The sequence below is a fragment of the Bombina bombina genome, chromosome 1 (assembly GCF_027579735.1).
Source record: "Bombina bombina isolate aBomBom1 chromosome 1, aBomBom1.pri, whole genome shotgun sequence".
In the NCBI taxonomy this organism is placed as follows: Eukaryota; Metazoa; Chordata; class Amphibia; order Anura; family Bombinatoridae; genus Bombina; species Bombina bombina.
In genome coordinates, this window is record NC_069499.1 from 1,557,561,043 (window position 1) to 1,557,585,559 (window position 24,517).

A 24,517-nucleotide genomic window follows, 5' to 3' on the forward strand; every position below is an offset into this window, starting at 1 on the left:
TAAAATATGCTTTTTACATTGTAAAGCCCTTTCAGTACAAAAGTTACACAATGTTAGAGGGGGTTGCACAATAGCTTCTAAACACATAGAACAATGAGAAACCTCAATGTCAGACATGTTAAACAGACTAGTAATACCACAAAAGTCGTTTAAGCACTTATTTATAGCATAAAATAAACATTAGAAAAAACATGTACTGTGCCTTTAAGAAAAGAAAAAGTGAACAATTTTTCCAAAATGCACAAATTTAACTTAATATCGTTGGTTAATCCAAAAATTACTGTACCCAGAAGCAAGGGCAGAAATAAGGCTTTAGAAGTACTTATATCAACATGTATACTTATATGTACTTATATGACCAGTTCACAGAGGTAGAAAAGTGGATCTCGAAAAACAAACTCTTCCTAAACACTGACAAAACGGTCACAATGATCTTTGGAACGGGACCTAAAATACAAAAATTACAAAATTCCCATCTTCGCATCAAAACAAAATCCAATTGCACACTGACCGCAGTCCACTCTTTTAAATACTTAGGTATGTTGTTAGACCCCAATCTATCTTTTGGGCTCCACATAGAAAAACTTGCCTCTAAACTTTATCCAAAACTAGGTGCCCTGTACAGAAACAAATCTTGCCTCAGCCCTACAGTAAAGGAAAAGATTGTACAGCAAATGCTGATGCTTATCATGGATTACGGGGACGTAGTATATGCACCTGCTCCGCAAACTCACCTTAATAAACTAAATACGTTATATAACTCGTTCTGCCGCTTTGTGCTACAATGTAACTACAGGACCCACCATTGTGACATGCTAAAAGAACTAAACTGGCTGTCTCTGGAATCCAGACGCACCCTCCATCTTTCCTGCCTTGTGTTTAAGAGCCTTTCTGGGAAGCTGCCACCCTACCTGAGCAGAATGCTCTCCCCTGCTATTCCCACCTCCTATAACCTCCGATCCAATACCAGCACATTATTTAGCTTGCCTCAATACAAAAAGAAAGCAGCTCGATCCTCCTTTTCCTACAGAGCGCCACAATTATGGAATGACCTCCCTCACACTTTAAAAACTTCCCCAAGCCTAAAATCCTTTAAGAGATCCCTCTATACATATCTCAAAACAGAATGCTCCTGTCATGGTTAAATATTTCATACCTGCTCTATGTTAAATGTTTGCATATATTGTGTATTATTATTATTGTTTTTGTATTTTATTGTACCCTATTGTATCAATGCAATGTTTTGTGATCCCAGGACATACTTGAAAACGAGAGAAATCTCAATGTATCCTTCCTGGTAAAATATTTTATAAATAAATAAAAAATAAATAAATAAATGTAGATAAAAATACACTCTGCACCTCGCCACAGCTCTGCTGTGGCGCCTACCTGCCCCCAGGGTACTTCGAATCAAGTATCCAACCCTTCAAAACAGCTACACAGTCCAGGAGCCACCGAGTTACTGTTTGCTGCTGCTAAGCCTGAAGGAATTGCGCCAAAATAGGCTCCACCCCTTAAGGTCAAAAGTTGGAGTAGGCCCAAACAACACCGCATGGAAATGCAGTTTTGCACTAAAGTAAAAATACACACAATACAACCCTCAAGCATAAAACCAATAAGTTTTAAGTGCCAAAAATAAAAAACATAAAACATTGTTTTTTATATTGTCTCCCATGTCACATAATGCCCAAATATTAACTAATGATAAATATAATATAGGGACTCCAGTAACCCCTCTTATTAAAATAGGTTTTACTGCTTACCCCATTCCCATACAGGGAAATAATGCCAGCCAGTTCTGATACACCAAGTCTCCTCAGAAAAAAAGGCTGCACATACCTTAATGCTGCTTGTAGCATGAAACCGGTCTCCACACTGAAGATGTCTCATGGTTACCTTCAGAAGTCTTGTGGGAACCAGCGTGGATCTTAGTTACAAATGCTAAGATCATCAAACCTCAGGGCAGAAATCTTCTTCCATATCCCCCTGAGGAAAATAGTACGCACCGGTACCATTTAAAATAAAAAAACTTCTTGATTGAAGAAACTAAAACTAACACCTCACTTTACCATGTCTTCCTAGTATAACACAGGCAAAGAGAATGACTGAGGGTGGAGGGGAAGGGGAGGGGCTATATATACAGCTCTGCTGTTGTGCTCTTTGCCACTTCCTGTTAGCAGGAGGTTAATATCTCACAAGTAAGAATGAAATCCATGGACTCGTCATATTTTTGTAAAAGAAAAGTGTAATTATTGTGTCGCTGCATCAGGAGCATGTAAAAAAAAAAAAAAAAAAAAAAAAAAAAAAGAAGGACTCACATAGCAGACGCAGCAATGTCAGATCTTTTGTCTGGGGTTTGTGGGGTAGGATGAAAATAGGTGGCAGAGAGTGGAGGCGACTCAAAGACATCATCGGGCATGGAGAAGGTCTCATCGTGCATTTCCACCTGTAACCAGTAAAATAATTAACTCTCCCACACAGACACCAGTGAGACAATTACACACCTTCCCCAGATAGAAGAAAGGTTTCTTGCCTTACTGAAGAAGGACGAGTCCAGGGTGTCTGGGGCATCCACAGTGTCTTCGTCCATGAAACTGGGGTAGGCAAAGCTTTTCTTCTGCCCCCACCGTCGGCCTTGAGGGGTGTCCAGAATAGAGCGACCCTATGGAGAATTAAAGCAGAGAAAAGGATATGAAACCAAATATTTTTTCTTTAATGATTCAGATAGAACATCCACTTTAAACAACTTTTTACTACTTCTATTATCACATTTTCTTTGTTCTCTTGGTATCTGATGTTGAAAAGCAGGGATGGAAGCTCAGGAGTGTGCATGTTAGCCATTTACAAGAGAACTAGATGGCAGCACTATTTCCTGCCATGTAAAACCCCAGAAGTCTACCTAGGTGTGTCTTCAACAAAGAATACCATGGGAACAAAGCACATTTGATAATAGAAGTTAAAGGGCCATAATACCCAAATGTTCAAACACTTGAAAGTGATGCAGCATAGCTGTAAAAAGCTGACTAGAAAATATCACCTGAACATCTCTATGTAAAAAAGAAAGATATTTTACCTCAAAAAGTTCCTCAGTAGCCACATCCCATTGTAAATGACTTCTAAGCAGCAAATCAGTATGTCTATCCCGGGACAGCAGAAGGAGCGAGCTTACGTGCACACTCATCTTATTTCCCTATTCAGTTTAAGGAAGTTTACTATGAAATCTCATGAGATCACAGTAAAAGAGTTCATAACCTCAGCACTGCTGATGCCGATTGCCTGCTGTTCAATTCTTCATTTTTTTTAAAAAAATTTTTTACCTGCAGCTGGGAGCAGCAGAGTATAACTTTTTACACAGAACTTACTCTGCTGAGCTGAGGAAATTGTGAGGTAAAATATCTTCCTTTTTTACATAGAGATTCTCAGGTGATATTTTCCTGTCAGCTTTTTACAGTTATATTGCATCAGTTTCAAGTGATTTAGCATATGAGTATTATGTCCCTTTAACTGGAAACATTTTGTTTTAAAAAGTTATGCTCTGCCTGAATCACAAATTATATTTTTTGGGGTTTCATATGCCTTTAATAAAAAAGATGTTTTGCACTGTGTATCAGCAGTAGGATTGGGGAGGTCACTGTATCAGTACTAGAATAGGATGAAGACACTGCATTGTGTATAGAATAATAATAGTGAGACATGGACTGTGCACTGAGCATTAGTATAGAATAACAGTGAGACATGGACTGTCGACTGAGCATTAGTATAGAATAATAGTGAGACGTGGACTGTGCAATGAGCATTAGTATAGAATAATAGTGAGACATGGACTGTGCAATGGGCATTAGTATAGAATAACAGCGAGACATGGACTGTGGACTGAGCATTAGTATAGAATAACAGCGAGACATGGACTGTGCATTGAGCATTAGTATAAAATAATAATAGTGAGACATGGACTGTGCACTGAGCATTAGTATAGAATAGTGAGACGTGGACTGTGTACTGAGCATTAGTATAGAATAATAGTGAGATATGGACTGTGCACTGAGCATTAGTATAGAATAATAATAGTGAGACATGGACTGTGCACTGAGCATTAGTATAGAATAATAATAGTGAGACATGGACTGTGCACTGAGCATTAGTATAGAATAGTGAGACGTGGACTGTGCACTGGGCATTAGTATAGAATAATAGTGAGATATGGACTGTGCACTGAGCATTAGTATAGAATAATAGTGAGATATGGACTGTGCACTGAGCATTAGTATAGATAGCAGTGAGACATGGACTGTGCATTAGTATAAAATAATAGTGAGACATGGACTGTGCATTGAGCATTAGTATAAAATAATAGTGACACATGGACTGTGCACTGAGCATTAGTATATAATAATAGTGAAACATCGACTGTGCACTGAGCATTAGTATAGAATAACAGTGCGACGTGGACTGTGCATAAGTATAAAATAATAGTGAGACATGGACTGTGCATTGAGCATTAGTATATAATAATAGTGAAACATCGACTGTGCACTGAGCATTAGTATAGAATAACAGTGCGACGTGGACTGTGCACTGAGCATTAGTATAGAATAACAGTGAGACGTGGACTGTGCAATGAGCATTAGTATAGAACAGCAGTGAGACATGGACTGTGCACTGAGCATTAGTATAGAATAACAGTGAGAAATGGACTGTGCACTGAGCATTCGTATAAAATAGCAGTGAGCATTAGTAGAGACACTGACTGTGTACACAGAATAACAGATAGACATAGGCTTTGTCTTGTTTATTATTATTAGTATGGAATAGAAGGGAGACACTTACCATGCATTGTATATCAGATACATGGACTGTACATTGTGTGCAAGTATGGCATAGAACAGACATGTCGGTTATGCACAAAGCATAAATATAAAATAGCATAGACACATGGACTGCTCACCTGTACCAGAAAGACGGTGCACTGCTCACCTGTACCAGAAAGACGGTGCACTGCTCACCTGTACCAGAAAGACGGTGCACTGCTCACCTGTACCAGAAAGACGGTGCACTGCTCACCTGTACCATGGAAGTACGTGCACTGCTCACATGTACACATGAGCAGAGACACACTTACGGTGAATTGTTTCTCAGTAAAGGAATTAGAACGGGTCAGAACCAGTACAAAAGCGACTTACTTTTATTATGGCAGCTGCAGCCCGGAAGCTCATGTGTGCCACACTCTCCCTCTTACGCCTTGGAAATCTACTGTACCCTGAGCGCACGCTGGTAAAGGATGTTAGAGAAGCCACTCCAGGAGTCAGGTTGCCCAAATACACATGGGGGGTCCGGGGCCTGTCCACATCATCAGGATGTCTGAATGCTCGACCTCGTGCCAATGGATCCACAATCTAGGGAGGGGAAGGAGAAGGTCAGAAGGCACCCAGTAGTGTCACCATGAGAAAGAGACTCAGTGGGACACATCTGCAAGAACAGCCAGACTATCACCAGGCAGGTATAGTCTGCACAGGGGAGGGGAAGACGGGGCAAGCAGGCGACGTCTGCACAGGGGAGGGGAAGACGGGGCAAGCAGGCGACGTCTGCACATGGAGAGGGAAAGAGGGGGCAAGCAGGTGAAGTCTGCACAGGGGAGGGAAAGAGGGGGCAAGCAGGTGAAGTCTGCACAGGGGAGGGAAAGAGGGGGCAAGCAGGTGAAGTCTGCACAGGGGAGGGAAAGAGGGGGCAAGCAGGTGAAGTCTGCACAGGGGAGGGAAAGAGGGGGCAAGCAGGTGAAGTCTGCACAGGGGAGGGAAAGAGGGGGCAAGCAGGTGAAGTCTGCACAGGGGAGGGAAAGAGGGGGCAAGCAGGTGAAGTCTGCACAGGGGAGGGAAAGAGGGGGCAAGCAGGTGAAGTCTGCACAGGGGAGGGAAAGAGGGGGCAAGCAGGTGAAGTCTGCACAGGGGAGGGAAAGAGGGGGCAAGCAGGTGAAGTCTGCACAGGGGAGGGAAAGAGGAGGCAAGCAGGTGAAGTCTGCACAGGGGAGGGAAAGAAGGGGCAAGCAGGTGAAGTCTGCACAGGGGAGGGAAAGAGGGGGCAAGCAGGTGAAGTCTGCACAGGGGAGGGTAAAGTTGGCAAGCAGCGTTATCTGCACAAAATGGGGAGAGAGAGGGAAAGCAGGGGAAGTCTGCACAGGGGAGGGGTAAAGGTGGAAAGCAGGGTACAGAGGGTAAGCAAGGGACGTCTGCACAGAAGGAGTGGTAAAGGTGGCAAGCAGAGTTATCTGCACACAATGGGGAGATAGGAAAAGCAGGGGAAGTCTGCACAAGGGGAGGGAAAGAGGGGGCAGGCAGGTATAGTCTGCACATGGGAAATGGAAGAGGGGGTAAGCAGGTGAAGTCTGCACATGGGGAGGGAGAAGAGGGGGCAAGCAGGTAAAGTCTGCACATGGGAAATGGAAAAGGGGGCAAGCAGGTGAAGTCTGCACATGGGGAGGGAAAGAGGGGGCAAGCAGGTGAAGTCTGCACATGGGGAGGGAAAGAGGGGGCAAGCAGGTGAAGTCTGCACAGGGGAAGGGTAAAGTTGGCAAAAAGGGTTATCTTCACACAATGGGGAGAGGGAAAGCAGGGGAAGTCTGCACAGGGGGGGGGTAAAGGTGGAAAGCAGGGGTATCTGCGCACAGTGGGGTAGAGAGGGTAAGCAAGGGACGTCTGCACAGGAGGAGCTGTAAAGGTGGCAAGCAGAGTTATCTGCACACAATGGGGAGAGAGGGAAAGCAGGGGAAGTCTGCACAAGGGGAGGGGTAAAGGTGGCAAGCAGGGTTATTTGCGCACAGTGGGGGAGAGAGGGTAAGTAGGGAAAGTCTGCACAGGTGGGGAAGAGGGAAAGCAGGTGAAATACTAACTGGGGATAGAGGTGGATGGAAGCGCAGTCTGCAATGGGGCATATCAGGACAAATGGGTTTGGACTGTTATATTGAGGAGCAGGTAAAAATGGGGACAGGAATTCGGTCCATAAAGGGGAATTTGAGCACAGAGAACAATAAAAAAGATTGGGGGTTATAAATTGCACCTTGGGCATCCGGCATGTTGCAGGGGACTCTGTAGCTTGGAAGGACGGTGTCTCTTGGCTCGGTAGCTCCATGTCACGCTGGTATTGGGGCTTAAGTTTGCCATAGCGCTGGCTGCAGTGGTGCAGACTTTTTCTTTGCCACTGCTGGCGCTTCCCCTCCCAGTCATTGCTCACACCGAACCACTGGGCTGTGCCCCTGCAGGAAGACCACAGATTTTACAGGGTTTCAGTTCTGTGTGTATTTGTTTTAAGGAATATTAATGTCCTGTCTAGAGATAAATAATACCTTAACTATTCATAAAGAGACGGATGTGCTTAACGGGAAATGAAACTGATCTTTTTATAGTTACATAGCGCAATCATATAAAATCATATATCACTATCTTTTTGTTAGCGTTTACAAGGGTTTTCCATATCAACAGCAGTTCAGGGATACACTCTTTAAAGTCTGATGGAATTTATGTTCCTGGTATCCTTTATCTGTGACCAATCAAGAACAGATAATAAATCATCATGTGCTCTAATCTAAGCAATTTGTAGAATGTTGCAGGGTTAGTTTATTTTACCTTACTTAAAGGGACAGTCTACTTGAATTTTGTATTGTTTAAAAAGTTAGATAATGCCTTTACTACCCATTAGCCAGCTTTGCACAACCAACATTGTTATATTAATATAACCTCTAAATCTTTGCCTGTTTCTAAACCCCTGCAGGCCTTCCTCTTATCCCAGTGCATTTTATTAGATTTTCACAGTCAGACAGTGCTAGTTCATATGTGCCATATAGATAACATTGTGCTCATTCCCTGGAGTTATGCATGAGCACAAATAGGCCAAAATGCACGTTTGTAAAAAGCACTGAGATAAGGGGGCAGTCTGCAGAGGCTTAGCTACAAGGTAATCACAGGAGGTAAAAAGTATATTAATATAACAGTGATGGTTGTTCAAAACTGGAGAATAGGTAATAAAAGGGATTATATATCTTGTTAAACAATAAAAAAAATCAAATAGACTGCCCCTTTAATTCTCATAGTGGCTACAAGTCATTCCGGAAGGTTTGGAACAAGCACAATTTTCATAGATAATTAAATGAATGTCAATTTATCAAGTTGTTGTATTTTCCTTAAAGTGACAGTATACACCAATTTTCATATAACTGCATGTAATAGACACTACTATAAAGAAGAATATGCACAGATGCCGATATAAAAATCCAGTATAAAACCGGTTAAAAACGTACTTAGAAGCTCCCAGTTTTGCACTGGTAAAAAAGGTTAGACTGGGACACCCAGTGAAAGTGGTTCTATAGCAAAAAAAGCAGACACTCCCCTTTCTCTGCGTATGAAAACACAATTTATGCTTGCCTGATAAATGTCTTTCTTTCCGGACATGGACAGTCCGCAACGTCATTCCAATTACTAGTGGGATATTCACTCCTGGCCAGCAGGAGGAGGCAAAGAGCACCACAGTGTCACTTCCCTTACCCATAACCCCCAGTCATTCAGCCGAAGGGAAATGGAAAAAGAAAATAACCCAAAGATGTAGAGGTGCCTAAGGTTTAGTAAAAATTACTGTCTAATCTAAAGGGTGGGGGTCGTGGACTCTCCATGTCCGGAAAGAAAGACATTTGTCAGGTAAGCATAAATTTTGTTTTCTTTCCTAAGACATGGAGAGTCCACAACGTCATTCCAATTACTAGTGGGAACCAATACCCAAGCTAGAGGACATGGAATGAACAGGGAGGGAGAACAAGACAGGTAGACATAAACAGAAGCTTGTGAATTGGAGAGATGTTGGGCCCACAGGTGTGTGAACCAAATAGTCAGATACCAATATGTGAACCAGAGCGGCCCAGAAGAGATATCCACCTAAAAATGTATGAAAAAAATATAGTGCAGATAACTCCAAATTAGTATTGCATAAATGAAATGCAATACTAATTTGGAGTTATCTGCATTTTTTTCATACATTTTTAGGTGGATATCTCTTCTGGGCCTCTCTGGTTCACATATTGGTATCTGACTATTTGGTTCACACACCTGTGGGCCCAACATCTCTCCAATTCACACCCTTATAGATACAGCAACACTTTGGGATGTCTGCGAGCAATATCTGATCCATTAGGATCCGGGTGACTATTTTTATTATCACGATTATTTCATTATATTTTTGCAACTTTTTTTTAGAGTAATTGTTATTCACACAAGTGAATCTTTTTGTAATTTTGTATTTTTCGTTTGAATTTCCAATTTTTAAGTTTTGCACTGACACTTTTTACTGTCTTACCGGATTCCCTCAACATAATTTTTTGAACACTGCTTCTATAGGATTTTTTTCACAAACTATACATTTGGGTCACTGACCAACCACCACTGGAACTCACACCCTCAATTGGACACACTCACCCAAGTATCTGTGATATCTGTTTTTTTTGTGCACCTACAGATAGGCCATTCTCCTCATTTACTGTATTTATTTTTATGCCATTGTTTTAGATACCATTACCAATTTCCACATTGTTTTATATTGTTCTAGATTGTTTTATATTGTTTTATATTGTACACTGTTTTACTTCATGGATCCATGAATTACATTTATTGTGTTTACACGCTCAGGTTTATTAAATAAATGTTTTTATGAAATTTTACCATTGTTCACTCACACTATTATTGTTAGCAATCCCTTTGCCTCCGGTCTGGTAGGCGCTTGAGGGATTTCCATTTTTTAGCAGATTTCTATTGGTGGTTACTAGGTATCACCCCCCTCAGGCTTTAAGGGAATTAAGTAGGCGCTAGTCCATATCCTTTAAGAAGTAGAAGTAGCCTTCTGACCCTTACACTTTCCAGAGAAACAAACAAACAGGGCATAAGACTGTCGAAAATCCTTAGTAGCCTGTAGGTAGTATTTTAGAGCGCGCACCACATCCAAGTTGTGCAACAGACGTTGCTTATGAGAGGAAGTATTAGGACAGAGAGAAGGAACAATAATTTCCTGATTAATATTTCTATCTGAAACCACCTTAGGGAGAAACCCCAATTTAGTATGAAGGACCGCATTATTGGCATGAAAAATAAGGTAAGGTGAATCACACTGCAAAGTCGAGAGTTCAGAAACTCTCAGAGAAGAAAAAATAGCGATAAGAAACAAAACCTTCCAAGATAACAGCTTAATATCTATGGAATGCAATGGCTCAAATGGAGCCTGCTGCAAAACTCTCAGAACTAGATTAAGACTCCAAGGAGGAGTAACAGATTTAAACACATGCCTGATTCTAACTAGGGCCTGACAAAAAAGATCCGCCAGACGCTTATGTAAAAGAATAGATAATGCAGAAATCTGACCTTTCAGAGAACTGACTGGTAACCCTTTCTCCAGACCTTCCTGGAGAAAAGACAAAATTCTAGGAATCCTCACCCTACTCCAAGAGTAGCCCTTTGATTTACACCAATATAGGTATTTACGCCACACCTTATAGTAAATCTTATGAGTAACAGGCTTGCGAGCCTGAATCATAGTATCAATGACTGATTTAGAAAACCCGCGCTTAGCCAGAACTAAGCGTTCAATCTCCAAGAAGTCAACTTCAGAGAAATGAGATTTGGATGGAGGAAAGGACCCCGAGTTAGAAGGTCCTTCCTCAGAGGTAACCTCCAAGGAGGAAGAGATGACATCTTCTCTAGGTCTGCAAACAGATCCAGAGAGGCTATGCAGAAGCTATCAGAATTACAGACGCCCTCTCCTGTTTGTTATGAGCAATGACTCGTGGAAGGAGTGCAAACGGAGGAAACAGGTGTGCTAGACCGAAATCCAAAGGAACCGCCAGAGTATCAGAGCGGCCTGAGGATCTCTTGACTTTGAACTGTACTTTGGAAGCTTGGTGTTTTGACGAAACGCCATCAGATCCAATTCCGGTATCACCCCACTTGAGGATTAACCTGGAGAACAACTTCGGATGGAGAGCCCACTCCCCAGTATGAAAGGTTTGTCTGCTCAGGAAATCCGCTTCCCAGTTGCCCACTCCTGGAATGTGGATGGCAGAAAGAAGACAATTGCGAGCTTCCGCCCACTGCAAAATGCGAGTCACCTCCTTCATGGCCAAGGAACTGAGTTGCTCCCTGGTGGTTGATGTTGTCCGACTGGAACCTAACAAACCTAACAAACTGGGCTAAGGACAACTGAGGACAGGCCATCAGAACATTGAAGATCGCTCTCAATTCCAAAATGCCAAAATGTTTATTGGGAGCGAAGACTCCTCCCGAGACCATAGGCCCTGAGCCTTTAACGAGTCCCAGAGCAGGCTGTGGTCACAATCACCCAGGAGGGTCTCCGGAAGCATGTCCCTTGTCAACTGGTCTAGATCTATCCTCCGAGATAGATCCGAATGGTCTCTGTTCCATTGTCTGAGCATGCAGGGAGGCAAGTAGAGAGAAGCTTGAATCTTCTTACCTCCGTCAGAAAATTTTTCATACATAGGCAATTTATTATGGTCCCTAAGAAAACCACCCTTGTAGCTGGTACAAGGGAACTCTTCTCCAGATCCACTTTCCATTTGTAGGAACATAGAAAAGACAACAAGATCTCTGTATGAGAGTTTGCTTGTTGAAAAGATGGCGCCTGAACAAATATGTCTTCCAGGTAAGGAGCCACCGCAATTCCCCGAGACCTGACAACTGCCAAGAGAGCCCCGTGAATCTTTGAAAAGATTCTGGGAGCTGTGGCAAGGCCAAACGGAAGAGCCACAAACTGAAATTGCTTGTCTAGAAAAGCGAATCTCAGAAACCGATGATGATCCCTGTGGATGGGAACATGAAGATACGCGTCCTTCAGGTCTATGGTTGTCATGAACTGACCCTCTTGGACCAAAGGAAGAATGGAACGAATGGTTTCCATTGTGAAGGGCAGTATACTGAGAAACGTGTTGAGACACTTTAGATCTAAAATGGGTCGAAAAGTTCCCTCTCTTTTGGGAACCGCAAACAGATTCAAATAAAATCCTAGACCCTGGTCTCTTACTGGAACCGGAACAATCACTCCCTGGGAGGAAAGGTCCTGAACGCACTTTAAGAATGCCTCTTTTTCCCTGATCCGCAGATAACCTTGAGAGGAGAAATCTGCCCTTGGGAGGACAATATTTGAATTCTATTTTGTACCCCTGAGATACCATTTTCACAGCCCAAGGATCTGGGACATCTCGTATCGACGTTAGACGAAACAAGGAAAGTCTGCCCCCCACCTGATCCAATCCCGGACCGGGGGCAGACCCATCATGCTGATTTAGTCTCAGCAGAGGGTTTCTTTGATTGCTTTCCCTTGTTCCAAGACTGATTGGGTTTCCAAGAAGACTTGGATTGCTCCTGCTTGGATGAGGTAGAGGAAGACTTTTGAAGTTACGAAAGGAACGAAAATTACTTTGACGTCCTTTAGATCTATTCTTCTTGTCTTGTGGTAGAACCACCCCTTTTCACCCGTAATTTCAGAAATTATCTCTGCCAGACCAGGACCAAATAGGGTCTTACCCTTATAAGGTAGTAATAAAAATTTGGAGGTAACATCAGCTGACCATGATTTCAGTCAAAGAGCCCTTCGGGCTAGGACAGTGAAGCCAGACATCTTGTCTTCCAGTCTAATGACTTGCATGTTAGCATCAGAGATAAAGGAATTGGCTAGCTTGAAAGCCTTAATCCTATATTGGATCTCCTCCAATGAGTGTCCTCTAAAATCAGTTCGGACAAGGCATCACACAAATAAGATGCTGCACTTGCCATTGTAGACCCTGATAAACACACATTTTCTTGTAATAGGCCTCCAGCTTTTTGTCCATGGGATCCTTAAAAGAACAGCTATCCTCAATAGGAATTGTGGTTCTCTAAGCCAGAGTAGAAATAGCCCCTTCTACTTTAGATACTGTACACCATGAGTCTCGAATGGAGTCAGCAACAGGAAACATTTTTTGAAACTGGGAGACAGGTATCCCAGGTTTATCCCATTCCTGTGCAACACATGGTCTAGAACAGGAAATACTTCCACAGCGGAAGGAACATCATAGTGTTTGTTAAGTTTACTAGATTTCTTAGGGTTGACAGTGACAGAAGCGTCAGTCTCGTCCAAAGTAGCCAGAACCTCCTTTAGCAGTAAGCGGAGGTGATCAAGCTTAATTCTGAAGTTTCAGAGTCAGGTAAAGGAATTATACTATCAGAATCTGAGATTTCACTCTCAGAGGCTACCGAGGTATCCACCTCAGACTTATGAGGGAAATCAACCTTCATGGCAGCAGATGAGACAGAAACCTTACCATCTGACAAATATTTAGATTTCCTCTTGCGTTTTCCCAACATAGGAAAAGCACATAATGCCGCAGATACCGCAGAAGATATCTGTGCAACAAAATCTGGTGGTAAATAAACTCCTCCAGGAGGCTGAGAGGAACTGCAGGGCACTGTATGTGACGCCACTGAGGCTTGGGAAGTTTAAGGAGAAAGATTTGGCATTGCCTGAACAGAATCATCTTGAGAGACATCAGGCTCAGGAAAAAAAAAATTATCTTTACATTTCAATGTCTTTTCTAAACATGAGGAACAAAATTGCATAGGTAAAACAATTTGGGCCTCTAGACACAAACATTTATCCATAAGAACAGACTCCTGCTCCATATACATAGTAGAAAAAATTTCCAAAAATTAGAGGAAAGACCAATATATTTAAAATGACACTGTCACTTTAAAAAATAAAATTCCGTCAGAGCGAATTTGAACTCCAGAATAAAACCCTCAAATAAGGACCTCTACACCTCAGACAGTCTGAGGTTCCCTACCCGACCCTCCAGATTAAAGACGATATTGCATCAAAGTAAAATCCTGCAGATCGCAGCAAAGGGTTCCAGACGATCACTAGAGAGGCTGACACAAATACCGCCGCTCCGCTCAGACTGTGAACGGAAGCACAGTGAGTCATGTGATCGGCCGAAAAGAAACTGCGCAAAACAAAAACAGCGCGTTTCTTTATACAGCCGAGAAAGACCGGAATGTAAAAATGCTAACTAGACTAGTAAGACCATATAGTTACTCTTGTCTCATGCTCTCACATCAGAGCCTCAAAAACATAATGAGCCACACAATAAAAATTATATTTAAAGGTATATCCTCCCCACACATTTAAGGAAGATTAACCCCTAAGTTTCTTGTCATATAAAATTAGTGCCTGCACCCTGCCTAAGAATATCCTCTAAAAAGGATAAGTGTATCCCAATGAATTATTGCAGCAATATCCTTTGAAGTGCAAGTCTCCAAGACCTAGAAGACAAAAGCACTTACCTGCAAATCCAGCTGTCCGGCAGGAAGACAGCTCACAAGGTGTGAAAGGACACATACTCCTATCAGAGACCTGCAGAAAAAGAAATAACAGAGTAACCAACTCTGTCTTTCTATACTAAGGGCTGCAATATATGTTAGAAAGTAGTGAGGTGGTCTTTGCTCAGTTTTCTAACTGCTTAAAAGTCACCACTACTCTTACTCAAGAGATTGATGTGGACACAGCTAAACCCAAATCCTTGCTTGCAGGGAAAAGTACCCCAAAAAAAGTAAAAATATCTTCAGACACCTAACTTCACCTCCTCCATTGACAGAGGCAAAGAGAATGACTGGGGGTTATGGATAAGGAAAGTGATACTTAACAGCTTTGCTGGGGTGCTCTTTGCCTCCTCCTGCTGGCCAGGAGTGAATATCCCACTAGTAATTGGAATGACGTAGTGGACTCTCCATGTCTTAGGAAAGAAAAGACTCTTTACACAAACAGGAGCAAGCTGGAGTAGATACATTAGTATTCTCCTTAAATGGATATTAAACTCAAATTTTCTCTTTCATGATCGAGATAGAGCATGCAATTTTAAGCAACTTTCTAATTTACTGCTATTATCAACTTTTCTTTGTTATTTTGCTATCTTTATTTGAAAAGCAGGAATGTAAAGCTTAAGAGATGGCCCATTTTAGATTCAGCACCCTGGATAACGCTTGCTGATTGGTGGATACATTTAGCCACCAATCAGCAAGCGCTACCCAGGTGCTATTTAAATAAAGATGGCAAGAGAATGAAGAAAAATTGATAATAGGAGAAAATTAGAAAGTTGTTTAAACTGCTGCTCTTTCTGAATAATTAAAGAACAAATTTGGGCTTAGTATCCCTTTAAACTTAGGGGCTTGGTTAGGAGTCTGAAAATCAGTGCAATGTTATTTAAAAATAGGCAAAACTATACTTTTTTTAAAAAACAAACAAACAAACACCTGTATAGTCTATATAAATGGATAATCTACAAAATATGTATGCAAAGAAAAATCTAGTGTATAACGTCCCTTTAAACATTTTATAAGATTCTTGTATAACACCTACCAGTGTTCTTACTAGGACTTTTTTAATGGGTGGAGATTTTACTGACCATCTGGCTAAAATTTAAAACAATATTAAGCTAAAATAAGCCGATATTTAAACATTTTTCTGTGTTTAATAAATGTTAAAGTATGCAATTAATGTGTGCTTTGGATAGCAGAAAATGTTATGACATTACAAAGTATTACACTGCCCCCACCCGGATACTTCATAATGCCAACCGACTGGCATACTTGGGAATTTAAAAAATATGTGAATGACCCTTCCAATGAACACTCGTTCCATGTGACCCTGCAATTAAAGCTGCACCCCAGACTGATCCAATCAGCAACCAATCATGTAAGAGTAGGTGGCAGTGTTGCATGACTTGTGCAATAATAAATAAGGGGGAAGATAATGGTTCCGGCTTGGTACAATCCCTAGTGAACATGTTCCCTGCCTGTGAACCTGCTCTGTCCAGACTAGAGAATGATAAATCTGGTCTATAATTGTGCCATTCAGATAAGTGTAACACGTGTAAGTCGCACTAACCGTGTGCATGTTTGTGGCAGGGGGTGTAGCACTACTCACTTTCTTATACTCTGTGACAAGGACGTCTGTCGTCTGAAGCCTGGCCTTTCGCCGCTGGGTGTCCCCTCCGTCCTGTGCCCACGAGGCTCCTGCAGGCTGACACTCTTCTGGTACAGCGGCCTTGTCAGTGGCTACAGGATATGGAGAAAAAAGCCAGTTTTAACTAAGAAGCCCATTCCCTCATTGGAACCCCCCTGCAACATTGTCAGTCTGTACCTGGGTGGTCCTGGGGTCCCTCTCCCCCTCGGCAGGTGGGATAGTGATAGAGAGGTGCGGCGGCTTCCTGCTTTGCAAACGAGATCGGCTCCCATTCTTGTTAACGGACGCCATGTCTGTGTGAGGATCACAACGGAAAAGAGAAAAAGAAAATAAATTTACATTTGTTATCATTAATGTTTTAAAACCACTTGACACGAATGATGTCATCTATAAGGAATTACAAAGGTTACCGATTCAAAGAGCTTACAATCTAAAGTAACAAATCCAGGTGATAGCCCTCTGTAGGGGTCTAAAGGGGGAGCAAAGATCTCACCTGGTAACACTGCAGAACACACACTCGGGTCACTGAGTAGGTTCAGGGGCAGCAATGCACTACTGGGAGCTAGCTGCGGATTGGTGGCTGTACTTATATGCCTCTTGTCAATGGCTGAATGTGTTCAGATAGCTTCTGCTCCTTCAATAAAGGATACCAAGAGAATGAAGCAAATTTGATAATAGTAAATTGAAAAGTTGTTTAAAATTGTTATTCTGTCTGAATCATCAAATTAAATCTGTCATGAAATAAAATCTATTTGGACAAGTATTAATCTTTCTACAGACACATTGAAGGAACATAAAATTCAAAATTAAATGTTCATGATTCAGATAGAATGTGCTTCTTGTCCTTGGCTCACCACATGTGTTCAGCTATCTCCCAGTGAAGCATGCAGCAGACTTTAACTATGTGTTTAACCTATTGCCAGTGGTTAAACACACAGTACATTGCAAACTATAGTGCAATAATAACAATCTAATATTTAAGAGCATTTTATATTTGCACTTTTCTTTAAGAGAAAACTCTGATGCATTATTAATCTAAGCAAACACTGGCTTTTCTAATGCAGAAAACAAGTCAGTGCTCCCATTAGTAATTCTATACTGCCACCATCAGGACAATAGTGGTATGACAGGGCACAACAGCTGGAAAATGTTGCTCATACTAACGTTATAACTACTTAAAGGGACATAATATTCATATGCTAAATCACTTGAAACTGATGCAGTATAACTGTAAAAAGCTGACAGGAAAATATCACCTGAGCATCTCTATGTAAAAAAGGAAGATATTTTACCTTACAATTTCCTCAGCTCAGCAGAGTAGGTTCTGTGTAAAAAGTTATACTCAGCTGTTCCCAGCTGCAGGTAAAAAATAAATAAAAAATAAATCAAGAAATGAACAGCAGCCAATCAGCTGTGCTGAGGTCATGAACTCTTTTACTGTGATCTCATGAGATTTGACTTAACTCTCATGAGATTTCATAGTAAGCTGAATAGGGAAATAATATGAGAGTGCACGAGACTCATCCCCTAAGCTGTCCCAGGACAGACATACTAAAATGCTGCTTAGAAATCCTTTACTTTTGAGGTAAAATATCTTTCTTTTTTACATAGAGATGTTCAGGAGATATTTTCTAGTCAGCTTTTTACAGCTATACTGCATCACTTTCAAGCGTTTAAACATTTGGGTATTATGGCCCTTTAATTGAAAGTAAATTTGGAGCATCCACATTAATGCCATCCATTAATGTTTATGAACAAACTACAGTTGATAACGACGAAGTTACTTAGAACCGAAATCGCATACCTTTTTCGTTTTTTACTAAGCCCACCTGATCATTTTCGTATTTCTCTCCATTACACGTAAGACTGGTCCCACCCGCTCTTACGTGTACATTCGTGCGCATTCTCGTGCAGCTTAGTATATTGCGCATGCAAAGAAAACCTTGCTGCTGTTCAATTGCTTACAAAACGATAAATGCACATGCGTTTCTCATGGATGAGCATATAATGCGGGTGCAAAATTCTGGAGACACGCATGCGTATTTACAATGGTGGGCATAAATGTCTGTTGGGACGCCAGTGGGGGACCAATAGAAACGGTCTATAAGGTATTCGTCATTCGAAAACAAAATTAATTTTAATACACAGGCAGAGTTACGACGATAGGAGCGATCGTTGTAAAAGGTACTTTTAAATGTTTAAAAAGATCGATTTGCCCAAAATTATTAATCAAACTCCCACTTATTTTACATTTACTTTAGAAAGTTATAGCAGTGCATCAAAGTTAACTTTTCCATTAAGCACTTCACTGATTTGCTGATGTCTGGCGCATGCATGTGGTGATGTTTTACACGTGCAAGGGTTATTGTATGCGTTTCACTTTTTCTCAAACAAAGATAGAGATTTAAAACATTCTAACATTTTTGGATTGCTGTACGTGTGTCTATATACAAATCACCTTATCTATCCCATAAAACGTGTCCTAATTTTAAAATAATCTTCAGAAACGTCTTAGAAATTATAATATGTTCAATGTGAGCATACGCTCTCTGCATTTATCATTGCACCAGCAGTTCTCTGCATTTATCATTGCACCAGCAGTTCTGGGTGTCAATCAACCCGATCGTATTGGATCGGGTTGATTTCCGGCGATGTCTGTCCGGCGCCTCAGAGCAGGCGCTGCTTCATAACTTGCGTTTCCGGCGAGCCATACGGAGCTTGGTAAATAGGCCCTTCAGGCTGATCCCACAGCTCTACTGGTGCACAGTGACATACATACCGTACATGCACAAAACTTAAACTGGTTTTTTTTTTTAGTACAGGAACATTCTGTCTATTAAATAGGAAACTATAAAATACCTTCATTTTAGATTCAAGAAACAAATTAATCTCTCTATAAAAGAAAAAGTTAATAATCCTTATCTGGTGAAGTGGATGAACAGGATCCTAGTAAGATAGTGGTTACTTATGATGATGTCAAGCAATATATCGAACTTATAGTGATCTAGACACATCAGCGGGAGATGCATAATGGCTACACTGGCTCAGATATCAGAACATGACGGGTGTGGTGATGTTTACGGTAAACAGAGCATCACTTGCCCACTAAGCACACACGACAGAGCACTGGCCCACTAAGCACACACACGACAGAGCACTTGCACACACGACAGAGCACTGGCCCACTAAGCACACACACGACCGAGCACTTGCACACACGACAGAGCACTTGCACACTAAGCACACACACGACAGAGCACTTGCACACACGACAGAGCACTTGCACACACACGACAGAGCACTTGCACACACACGACAGAGCACTTGCACACACACGACAGAGCACTTGCACACACTAAACACACACGACAGAGCACTTGCACACTAAACACACACGACAGAGCACTTGCACACTAAGCACACACGACAGAGCACTTGCACACTAAACACACACGACAGAGCACTTGCACACACACGACAGAGCACTTGCACACTAAGCACACACGACAGAGCACTTGCACACACACGACAGAGCACTTGCACACACACGACAGAGCACTTGCACACTAAGCACACACGACAGAGCACTTGCACACACACGACAGAGCACTTGCACACACACGACAGAGCACTTGCACACACACGACAGAGCACTTGCACACACACGACAGAGCACTTGCACACACACGACAGAGCACTTGCACACACACGACAGAGCACTTGCACACACGACAGAGCACTTGCACACACGACAGAGCACTTGCACACACTTGCACACACACAACAGAGCACTTGCACACTAAGCACACACGACAGAGCACTTGCACACTAAGCACACACGACAGAGCACTTGCACACACGACAGAGCACTTGCACACTAAGCATACGTGACAGATCACTCAAAGCGGATTTTTAACAGCAAAAAACCCCCAAATGATAGAAGATACGCATCTGGGTTTAGGTTTATCTCAGTAATCGCTCCTACTAATGCTTCTCAGTCTGCCATGTAGTTGTAAGAAGACACCAGGAAAAAGAAAAGGCCCCATAAGTGAGACTGATCGTTATCAAGTTCATTTTGGCACCTGTATCTAGCAAAATAATAATAATCTAAATCTGCACTTCTGTACACCTCTAACTTAGCTTTTCCTATACTGTTTAGGTAATTAAATCAGTTAAAGGGACATAAGGGGATTAAACACATAGCTAAAGTCAGCTCCAGAGCAGCTGAACACATCCGACGAGCCAAGGACAAAAGACAAAATTTGTTTACCAATCACCAGCTAGCCACACTGCTGCTGCTAAGCATATGTACATATGCTTTTCAACAAAGGAAACACAAAGAACAAAGTAAAATAACAGAAGTTATTTGAAAAAGTATCTTAACATGAGATGCTCTGTCTGAATTATGAAAGTTTAATCTTGAATGACATATTCCTTTAAACACGCTTTAAATATGAAATAAGTTATGGCCTACAGACTGGTAATGGATAAGGAAACCGTAGAAACGCTATTGATTTATCACACAATGGCCTCCAAGGAAAATAATGTCATAATTCCATGTAGAGACAGGAACAGATAAGTAAATTCAATGGGGGGGGGGGGGGGGGGTTCAGTGGAACGTTCACTTAAAGACACAAAGGGAAAACTGCTAAATATTTTATATTTCGGACACCACATAGGAGAATATGCTTCCTGGGGACAGAGCCGCACTCAGTCTGGGCTCCCCCTTCCCAACAGAGCAGTCACTGCTGCTCAGGGTCCAGTGTTTCTCCCACAGTTCCCCCATATACCACGTTAACAAGGGAGCCGCAATTCTTGTTACGGTTTTGCCACTTGTGGAACGCTATGCACTGTACCCCGTTTCACTCTCGGTCAACAGCAACCTCTGGAGTTTGCACAGCTCCAGCACAGACCAACGTGCCTGCAAGGGATTTAGGTTGTAAAGTGTATGTCCGATTTACCTTTCTTTGTGAGCAAGGACATCATTTTGTCTTATTAAACAGGTACTGAGGAACCAATTAGTTAAAGGCGCATAAACCACCTTGTAATTTCAATACTTTTCAGTACACCAGTCTAGTGTGAAACATTTCTGAATGCATTATAGGAATAGTTTAGTCAAAATTAAACTTTCATGATTCTGATAGAGCAACAATTTTATGCAACTTTCTAATTTACTCCTATTATCATTTTATCTTTGTTCACTCATTATCTTTTATTTGAAAAGGCTGGAATAATAAGCCTAGGAGCCAGACGATTTTTGGTTCAGAACCTGGGTAGCGCTTGCTGATTTGTGGCTACATTTGGTCACTAATCCCTACCCAGGTGCTGAACCAAAAATGGGCCAGATCCTAAGCTTACATTCTTGCTTTTCCAAATAAAGATAGCAAGAGAACAAAGAAAAATTGATAATAGGAGTAAATTAGAAAGTTGCTTCAAATTGCAGCTCTATCTGAATCATAAAAGTTTAATTTTGACTAAACTATTCCTTTAACACGTTGCCTTATTCAAAGGAGCCAATCCAAACTAGTTACTGGAGCAAACAAGGCTAGACACTCATTTTGTTATCTTATCCAGTTTGGAACAGATATGTGTCTGGGTTAGACTTGTAAAGTCTGCAGTGAGCACTTCCGATTCTCACAATTGGAATATTCACACTTCCACAGGAAGAGGGGCAAAATAAATAATATAAACACAACTTTTTTTTAACTATGTATAATTAAACCTGCTATATTTCATTTATATCCCTTTAAATCTTAAGAGTTAACTCATGTGAGGTTGCATTGGAAGTGAGCATGACCAGTCATTCGGAAGTCGCAAAAGTAATTAGAAAAATAGAAATAAATATATAAATGTCCAAGGGCCAGTGGTTTGACATTGTCCTTGTACAAGTAATCTCACATTTGCTTCTGAGTCTATATTATCAGATATCATTGATGGAAGAGCTTTCTAGTTCTTCATAACTGTAAGGGACGAGCAAGAAGGAGCTGTTCTGTGCCTGGAAAATCCTCTTGGAATTCAGTTTTCCAAAAAATCTGCAGAAAACCAACCACATGGAGGTCTGATGTCCAAGCCAGCTGGTTCCTCTCAGTCTCACCTACTATGCTGGTGTTGGGAAACTCAGTATTTACATATTTCAGATTCTGGGGAAACAGGATTATTTTTCAAGGATATAAAAATGATTTAATCAGACCCCATACAAGGTGTTTTTTGTCTTTTTTTTTTTTCTTTCTTTCTTTGTTTGTTTTTAAAGCGTTTCTTAGGACCTGAAAAAGAAAAGGCTTTATAGACACAGATGTGTACCTGGAAGTAGATTGTTCCTTTATCATTTTGGAGAAGGGTTTAAAGGGGCACAAATGTATTTTTATCCTTTGGAATCCATTTTAGAAAGCCCCGTCTGACATGCAATCGTTTTTATTTATAAAACTAATGTTCCTGTACGAAGCCAAAAATAAACTATTTTTTGCTTTTATGACTGTGGTTTGTGACAGTTCTGCTTATCAGTGAGCAGTCGGTTCTTAAAGGGACATTGCGGTGTAACAATGGCATGTTCAAATTCATTACAGAATCTATTTTTATCACTACCCTGTAAGCAGTGTCCGCTCAAGGCCGGCAGTTCTCTTTGGCTCTAAAGCATTATTAATAACTACATGTCCAACCTCTTAGTGGGGGATAAACACATAAAGCAAGTAATAATGAATAAGAGCATTTTCTTGCTAAACCATTATGTCCCTTTAATAACCACGGTGTATGAGAAGACCTTTCTGTTCCCATCAACAGAAACCATTACTTGTTTTTTTTCACTTTGAAGTGGAAAACTTTAATGTACCGTTTGTGGTTCCTCTCTTCCATTTGGCCACTGCTGACAGGATATTTCCCAATGTTCTAGCAAGCACTGTGACAAAGATCAGACCACAGGGCACATTTGGTTGCCACTGTCTTCAGTAGAGCTGACACTTTTCTCCAATCCAAGGGAATTCAGTGCTTATGATCATGCCAAAAGCTCTTATGTGCCATCAATCTAGTCTAATGTCATTGAAATTATTCCGGATATAGGATTTGCCCAGAGCATTTCTTCCAAAATGAAACATTGCAAGTAGCCAATGATATAAAGCCCATTGTATTCACTGTGCATGGGATTGCGTAGAGAACCTGCAGTCAGTATTTATCAAGCAGCTGTCATCAGACACAAGAGAACCTGCAGACAGTATTTATCAAGCAGCGGTCATCAGACACAAGAGAACCTGCAGTCAGTATTTATCAAGCAGCGGTCATCAGACACAAGAGAACCTGCAATCAGTATTTATCAAGCAGAGGTCATCAGACACAAGAGAACCTGCAGTCAGTATTTATCACACAGCGGTCATCAGACACAAGAGAACCTGCAGTCAGTATTTATCAAGCAGCGGTCATCAGACACAAGAGAACCTGCAGTCTGTATTTATCAAGTAGCGGTCATCAGACACAAGAGAACCTGCAATCTGTATTTATCAAGTAGCGGTCATCAGACACAAAAGAACCTGCAATCAGTATTTATCAAGCAGAGGTCATCAGACACAAGAGAACCTGCAGTCAGTATTTATCAAGTAGCGGTCATCAGACACAAGAGAACCTGCAGTCAGTATTTATCAAGTAGCGGTCATCAGACACAAGAGAACCTACAGTCAGTATTTATCAAGCAGCAGTCATCAGACACAAAAGAACCTGCAGTCTGTATTTATCAAGCAGCGGTCATCAGACACAAGAGAACCTACAGTCAGTATTTATCAAGCAGCAGTCAGACACAAGAGAACCTGCAGTCAGTATTTAGCAGCGATCATCAGACACAAGAGAACCTGCAGTCAGTATTTATCAAGCAGCGGACATCAGACACAAGAGAACCTGCAGTCTGTATTTATCAAGCAGCGGTCATCAGACACAAGAGAACCTACAGTCAGTATTTATCAAGCAGCAGTCATCAGACACAAGAGAACCTGCAGTCAGTATTTATCAAGCAGAGGTCATCAGACACAAGAGAACCTGCAGTCAGTATTTAGCAGCGATCATCAGACACAAGAGAACCTGCAGTCAGTATTTATCAAGCAGCAGTCATCAGACACAAGAGAACCTGCAGTCAGTATTTAGCAGCGAGCGGTCATCAGACACAAGAGAACCTGCAGTCAGTATTTATCAAGCAGCGGTCATCAGACACAAGAGAACCTGCAGTCAGTATTTAGCAGAGGTCATCAGACACAAGAGAACCTGCAGTCAGTATTTATCAAGCAGCGGTCATCAGACACAAGAGAACCTGCAGTCAGTATTTAGCAGCGATCATCAGACACAAGAGAACCTGCAGTCAGTATTTATCAAGCAGCGGTCATCAGACACAAGAGAACCTGCAGTCAGTATTTATCAAGCAGCGGTCATCAGACACAAGAGAACCTGCAGTCAGTATTTATCAAGCAGCGGTCATCAGACACAAAAGGACCTGCAGTCAGTATTTATC

General features: G+C 41.6%; 1 protein-coding gene across 4 annotated transcripts in view; it reads right to left on the reverse strand.

Moving 5' to 3' along the window:
- RHBDF2 (rhomboid 5 homolog 2) overlaps positions 1-24,517 on the reverse strand; it is a 146,268-nt gene that overhangs the window by 68,079 nt on the left and 53,672 nt on the right. For 3 of the 4 annotated variants that reach the window (XR_008401932.1, XM_053709431.1, XM_053709441.1), the window contains exons 2-7: positions 16,213-16,328; positions 15,997-16,127; positions 7,051-7,246; positions 5,181-5,393; positions 2,534-2,662; positions 2,319-2,446 (exon numbers count right to left, since the gene is read on the reverse strand). Coding sequence is in view for 3 of the 4 variants with exons in the window: in XM_053709431.1 (XP_053565406.1) it covers positions 2,319-2,446; positions 2,534-2,662; positions 5,181-5,393; positions 7,051-7,246; positions 15,997-16,127; positions 16,213-16,326 (911 nt within the window). In the remaining variant the exon portion in view is untranslated. Of the gene's footprint in view, positions 1-2,318; positions 2,447-2,533; positions 2,663-5,180; positions 5,394-7,050; positions 7,247-15,996; positions 16,128-16,212; positions 16,329-16,528; positions 16,616-24,517 lie in introns of those variants that run through there. The other variant, XM_053709450.1, reaches the window with a different exon arrangement.